Source organism: Quercus robur, chromosome 10 (genome assembly GCF_932294415.1).
Source record: "Quercus robur chromosome 10, dhQueRobu3.1, whole genome shotgun sequence".
NCBI lineage: Eukaryota > Viridiplantae > Streptophyta > Magnoliopsida > Fagales > Fagaceae > Quercus > Quercus robur.
Genome location: NC_065543.1, coordinates 20,461,712 through 20,468,445, shown reverse-complemented (window position 1 = coordinate 20,468,445; position 6,734 = coordinate 20,461,712). Strand labels below are relative to the sequence as shown.

General features: G+C 36.5%; 1 protein-coding gene across 1 annotated transcript; it reads right to left on the bottom strand.

Moving 5' to 3' along the window:
- Positions 1 to 1,940: 1,940 nt before the first annotated feature.
- LOC126703693 (patellin-3-like) lies at positions 1,941 to 5,711 on the bottom strand. Its single transcript, XM_050402745.1, has 4 exons — positions 4,255 to 5,711; positions 4,034 to 4,158; positions 3,800 to 3,935; positions 1,941 to 2,514 (listed from the first exon to the last, which is right to left on the bottom strand). The coding sequence occupies exons 1-4, from the start codon at positions 5,575 to 5,577 to the stop codon at positions 2,260 to 2,262; spliced, it is 1,839 nt and encodes a 612-aa protein (XP_050258702.1). The 5' UTR covers positions 5,578 to 5,711; the 3' UTR covers positions 1,941 to 2,259.
- Between the last annotated feature and the right edge of the window lie 1,023 nt (positions 5,712 to 6,734).

Sequence of the window (6,734 nt, the reverse complement as noted above, 5' to 3'; positions counted from 1 at the left end):
TGCCTTTCACATTGGATGCCTCTTTACCCTTTATTATCATAGTACATTGAGGGATTGCATTTATAATATGTTGGGCGATCTTGATTAATGATGAGAAAGAAAATAAACAAACTATATGACATTCTTTATTAAAGTAATGTAGGAAAACAACCGTGCACTTTATTAAGGTAAGGTGGGGTAGTATAAATGATGACCATCGTCCATCTACCACTTTTACAAGATAAAGAAATCACCTCTCTTCATGCCTAAAAAGACTCAAAGGTAGGGGAGAAAAAGGAAATTATGTTTAAAGCATATAGTAAAATGGATTATGTTATTCAAAGCTAGTGGGTTTCAGGATGAAAGAAAATCAGTGCGGAAAAAAAAAAAAAAAAAGAAAAAAAAAAAATCAGTGCGGAAGAGAGGGAAAAAAATATTTAAAAAGTTTTAGAACAATGTGTATTATTTCATGGGTCCCAAGATGTCTGCAAAATATAAATTGTTCTGTGCATTTGGCATGTTTAACCATGGTCCATGGCTGGCACAGTTTAGGAAGCTGGAATAGGAGACATGGAAAAGAAGATATTTGAGACACAGTACAAGTTTGAAGTTGGCCTTTAATGAGGAAAAAAAAATATGATCCCAAATTAATATGGATGTTTAAAGGGGTACTTGACTTTAGGCATGAAGGAATTTGACAAAGGTAAAAGAATTCAGGAAAAAACCAGCTGCTGAAATTTTCAAATGTATTCGGCCGAGAAAGACATTATATGATTATTTTAGTAATTCCTAATTGCCAATAATCTTGAAAGATGTACCTCTTAAGTTGCAAAACTTGACTTGATGGAAGTGGCTTTAGTGTAATGGAAAAAACAATGAACACTTAATAAGAAGATGACGTTATAAAAAATGTATCTCACAAATATCAAAACTGGCTTTTAGCAAAATATCTCTCCCAATTCCAAGTTTTTTTTTTTTTTTTTTTATGATAGTTATTGTTGCACGCATTAAATTGTACGCACAAAAGTTGAAACTAAATTGAGTTATAATTTTAAAATCAAAACACGATTTCACATTTTTAACTGAAATAAAGTTGTTAAAACTTAAAACATGATTTCAATTGTGTACCGAATACTATCACCATTTTTTTTATTTTACATGAAGCTTTGAGGATACTCTACCTCTCGAATTGAACAAGTACCCTCTCCATGGGGAGAGACTATATGTGGAGAGAGGCCGACGTAATATAAGTGTAACACTTCAGCCGAAAGGCTAGGTATGAACCATGGTTTGACATGTCTAAGATAATAATGATTCCAAATTTTAGCTCTCTTAATTTGCATCACGTTATCGCTTGTGGTGGAGCACCTATGCTCCCTTGATAGAGAGGGAGCCTTTTGTAACAGACTTATTTCTAGTTAATTATCTAATATCCTCTTTCACCAAAAAATAAAATAAAATATTTATTTGCATCACATTGTGCCAAATCTTTCTTTCATTGAAACTTGAAGGTTCTCAAAATCTCCAACGTACTTAAACCAGGCAAAAAGAACTAGATTGCGTAAAACAAGTTCTATTGCTCTTGACAATTACATCAGGTTCAACATTCTGTAGTTTAAAGGTAGTCAAGATAATTACAGGAAATGTGGTAAAAAGAAAATGTATGTTATGAGACGATTTTATAAGATGCCCACTCATATTTGGTGAGCCCCATTCCATATGTTATGCCGGTGAGACCCATATGTTGGGCGGAGTGTCATATATGTCAGTGTCACAAGATATCATATTTTCATCAAGGTACACCAAGCAACCAATGCATAGTACCATTTTCCAGAAAAAACTTAGTTACATAGAGGAAAAAATGGATGAGGGGACAACAAAAGTTTACACACAAAAAATTTGGAACAGTTCTTATGGCAATTGTAACTGAGCTGCATTCCAGCCCCCACAAATGTTATATATATAGCTCCCCCGAAAAATCAATTCATGAAATGGAATTATGTTCTCTACATCAGTAAGATTTCACATGCCACCACCAATTACAAATTTAATTTAAAAAAGCATATTCATATTTAATAAATAACCACAAAATGTATATTTAAACATTCAGTTTAAAAAAGAAAACAGAAAAAACCACCCTCAACAAATATATTTGCTTCCCTATCTATAATCAACAAACCCCATCCTTCAATCTTTGATGATCATGATGAAGATAAAACTGGATGCAGGAATGTAAGCAAAACGGCCTTACTGTTCTTTTTCTTGAACAATTCAATTCATTCAATCAGAAGAAGCCTTGGTCTTCAAGCGGTAAAGGAGCTTTTTCTTCTTAGAGGTAGCATTGTCAATGGTCAGTACTACCTTGCCAGGTTCACCAATCTTGAAACTGTTGCAAAGAACTGGTTCTTCAGATGAGGCGACCTTTCTAGCCTTCTGTATGATCACAGTGTAACTCTCTTGTGCACTAGGCACAAATTCTGCACTATAGCTCACATCCCATCCCACAACTCGGACCTCCCAAGTGAGAAGGCAGGACTGCATATCAATAATTTTATGTCATAAAAACTTAGTTTAATGTTCACCAAAAGAAAGATACAAAATTATCTTCTCTTGTATGGTTAAGAGGGGAGGAAATGACTGCTATTATCACTTTGATCACACTTAAACTTCAGTTGTTAACAAGCACAGATATTTTCCCTAATGATATGCTCAAATCAATTGATAATGTGCCATATTTGCATAACTTGTGCGCTCTAATCATGCTGTTACCTCCGGTGAAATATAATCAGTTCACAAAACAATATAGAAAACCAGCTTTTCTTCAACCCCTTAATGTAATTGACATCACCATAAAAAGGCATCTAGAGGGGGTTTTGCTTGTTATAGGCTATTGACTTTCTCGTGTTGTATTTTTCTAATTGGTAGTTATATGTTGATATATGTGCATTGCACTTACTTTGTAAACTTACAGTGCAAATAGTTAAAGATTTTCCTCCCATATTATTTTTAATTATTCAGAAAGTTGAAGCTATAATCACTTCTTTAGGCATATAATCTACTCATTTATAATAATGAGTTTCAATGAGAGCTATCATTGCATAGGAGCAGGAGGAATGTTCCATTTGTTTGCAGAGAAGGCGGGTAGTAAAATTATTCAAGATATGAACTTTTAGTAGTATTCCAAATCTTGATTCCTGTTCACTTCTCATATTGGAGACCAAATGAAGTGTATACCTTTTTCCTTCTCTTTTCTTGTCTTTTTTTTTTTTGAGAAACAAACACACACACGATAATCTATTCATTGCCATTTACTACATGAAGTATATACCTAGGAAAGTTGATAATTTACACACAAGTCCTCTCCCATCAATTAATTGCCATGTACTACATTTCTCCATTTATGGTACATTTAATATATCACATTATCTTTCCCTACACTATAATTCCAAATTCTCAGAAATCATTTAATCAAATGTATGTCTTAGTATTTCAAATTTTAATTATAATTTGCTTTTTATCTACAAAACATAGGCTCACAGCTTGTCCCTAGTTAAAGGGAGCCCAGTTAAATTGTACCAGCAGAGTAAAAACAAACACAAAAATGTACATACAATGTCACTACAGAGTGTTCAGAGAATCCAAGAAAAGATTCCTCCCATTTTCAACAACACAAGATAGTATAAAAATTTTACCAAAAACAGTATATAATAGAATATCGAATTTTAAGGCTTAAAGTCACAGTAAAGTCTAGAATGGATGAGTTTTTAATTCCTTGGTTCTCAAAAATCACCCTTGACCATAAAGACATAGAATAACACACCTCAGTAACTGGAAATTCTACTGTGTGCTTTGCCGCTGGCCTAACAGTAACCTCAGTAACAGCATCTGTTGTGCCAAATTCACCATCTTTGCTCAGTCCTCCATATTTGACTGGTACCTGCTCTGCAGTTATGTACCTGCATTGGCAAAATTTATTAAGCAAAGCAGCCTCTAAAGTAACCCTTCATAGAGAAATAAGAGAGGTAGATACAATATATGGTACAATGGTACTGACCTCAATAGGGTCTCTGCAGACTTGGAAGGACCAGCAAACACAAACTTGCTTTTAGTCCTCTGAGTTAGAAATGGGCTTATCATTCTATTGACTGCTAGGTACCACCAAGGGACATTGATAAACACCTTTAAAAAACAGTCAACCCCAAAATTAAAACAACATATGACACAACTAAGAACGTTACAAATAATAATTTAAGAAAAGAAAACAAAAATGCATACCTGTTTGGCTACAAATTCAGGATAATTGTCTTGAAGCAATTGGAGAGCCTGTTTGGTTGCTTGTCTAAGTTCCCACTTGTTAGGCCCAGGAGAACTCTTCAAGTCATTGACCTGAACAAGGGTGGAAATACCACCTGGCTTGAAATCCAATTTCCGGATACTCCTTTCTAGGAATTGAATTCTCCACCTCAAGAATCTCAGCCTCTTCTCCTCATCAGAAAATGCATTCTGGTAAAGCTCTTTGTTCTGGAATTCCCCATACACATTATAGCACACAGGGTGTCCTTCCTTATCAAACCCATGCATGAACGCCACCTTCTCTAAATCACTACCCAACTCTTGTTCAACCAACTCATCAATCCCAAACTCTTTCCTCCACCTAACCGTGTTCTTGATCATGGTGAAAGCATCTTTCACTTTGAAATCTCTTGCCCTCAAAAACTTCAACAGTATCACATCACTTCTCTCATCTGCAAGAAGAGGTACCCCCCATATGGATACCTCCTCTGCAAGCAGAGAAGCTAAAGTCTCAACCTTTGCATCTTTCTCTACTGCCTCAGCCTCCAAGGATGGAGCTGCCTTCTCTTCTGCCTCTTTTGTTGCTTCAGAAGTAGTAGGAGTAGGCTCTTGTGGAACCAAAGAAGAGACTGACACAATGGTCTCTTTAATGGCTTCCACAGTCTTTGCACCATCATCATCTACAACTTCAGCAGCCACCTTCTCTTCAATCACCTCAGTAACCACCACTGTTTCTGTTACTTCAACTGTTTCTCCTTCTTTTGCTGGTTCTGCTATCTTTTCTGGTTCTGCTGCAGTTTCTGATTCTGGGTTTGCAGTTTCATCATCAGCAACAACTTGGGAAGGCTTTTCTTCAACTGGGTTCTTATCCTTTTCCTCTAAAGCTTCTGGCTTTTCTTGATCTTCTTTGGGTGGTGGTGGGGGTGGTGGGGGTGGTGAAGGCAGAGTTGTGAATTCGTGCTTGTTAAGGGCTTCTTGGATGAGTTGCTTAAGCTCTTCAAGAGCTTTCTTTTCGGTCTCAGGAAGATCAGAAACTCTGGTGCTTTCTTCCTTGAAGGAGCCAGATAGATCATTGATATTGTCACCAGATTTTGATACCTCAGCATCAGCAGCACCCTCTTCAGGCTCTTCTTTAATGGGTTTGGGCTTTGTTGGCTCTTCTGTCTCTGGCACAGGTGGTGGCACTTTCTCTACTGTGGTGGGAGCAGCTTTCTCAGCTTGTGGAACATCAGTGACCACCACTTCTTCTTCCACCCTTGCCAATGTTTCTTGGGCTTGCTTATGAACTTCCTCACCCTCAGCCATGTCTAATTTCTTTCACAATATAATTGTAAACTCTATAGGAACCGAACACCTTAAATATAGAGATTACGAGAGAAAGAGAGAGAGAGAAGAGGAGTTGGGGTTGTGGGAAAGAGTTGCGTGGGATGTGGGTTTTTAAAGAGAGGGGATTGTGGTTTTGTGGGGTTATTGTTTGTTGGGTTGTGTTTTGTGATGGGTTTGTGGGGTTGGAATTTTGGAATAGGTGGGGGATGAGGACCAGACTGTCAAGGTTTCAAAATATTAGCCAGCTATTAGTATTCCATTTCCATTACATGGGACCCCATCACTAAACCAATTTCCAATCTGTCACACTTTTTTCATTCACTCATCCGATACACAATCTTTTTAATTGGCATTGTAACGGCGAGTTTAAGAAACACTAACAAAAAGGTTTCAAAAAAAAAAGAAACACTAACAAAAAGATTCTAAAAATAAAACATTAATATTTGTATACACAATTTTGAACAGGTGCACATCCTAACATGCGATAATCACACTCGTTTGGCTTTGAAAGGAATAAAGGAGGAGGGCATAATAAAATTGGTCGAAAATTAGATTTTAAAGAAAGAAAATCAATCATAGGCGAATTTGCCGGGACTTTTGTTTTGAAAGAGAGAGAGAGAACTTTAGTTTAGAGGGGGGTGTTTTTGATGTTGGAGAGTGTGAAGGTGTTTGGGGCCTACATGAAGGTGAAGCAGTGCATGGTATGATTTGAGGGAAAGTGGGGAAAAAAATAAGAACGTTGATAAGAGTTGGGAATGGGAAGGACACCTAGGATCCATTGCACTCACTGGTCATGGTCATTATCTAGCTGTATGTATTATGTAATGTAAATCACTTTCTTTCTGCACCGTTGAACATGTGGAACCACCCTCCCACTCCCACCATTCTCACTTGGATACCCGTTTCCCAACTGCCGTCATCAAATGCTTAAACCCACCCCATTAGCCATTACTACTACCTCATATCATATCCTTAATCCTTCCTCTCACTTGATGTGTTTTATATCACCGTACAATTTCTTTTCTTTTTCTTCTCTTTCTTTGTTTTTTTAATTTTTCCTTTTTTTTTTTTAAATGTGAATAAATTCTTTCTTTTCTTTTAGTTTAAGCTAGCCTAGATTTAATGTAAAGAAAGGA

What these genes read in the sequence shown, in the direction of transcription:
- LOC126703693 (XM_050402745.1), bottom strand. Translation starts at nt 5,577, where the DNA reads ATGGCTGAGGGTGAGGAAGTTCATAAGCAAGCCCAAGAAACATTGGCA. An exon ending in TCTGCAGAGACCCTATTGAG is followed by an intron (nt 3,936 to 4,033) that starts GTCAGTACCATT and finishes TTGCCAATGCAG; the next exon opens with GTACATAACTGCAGAGCAGG. An exon ending in TAGAATTTCCAGTTACTGAG is followed by an intron (nt 2,515 to 3,799) that starts GTGTGTTATTCT and finishes ATTGATATGCAG; the next exon opens with TCCTGCCTTCTCACTTGGGA.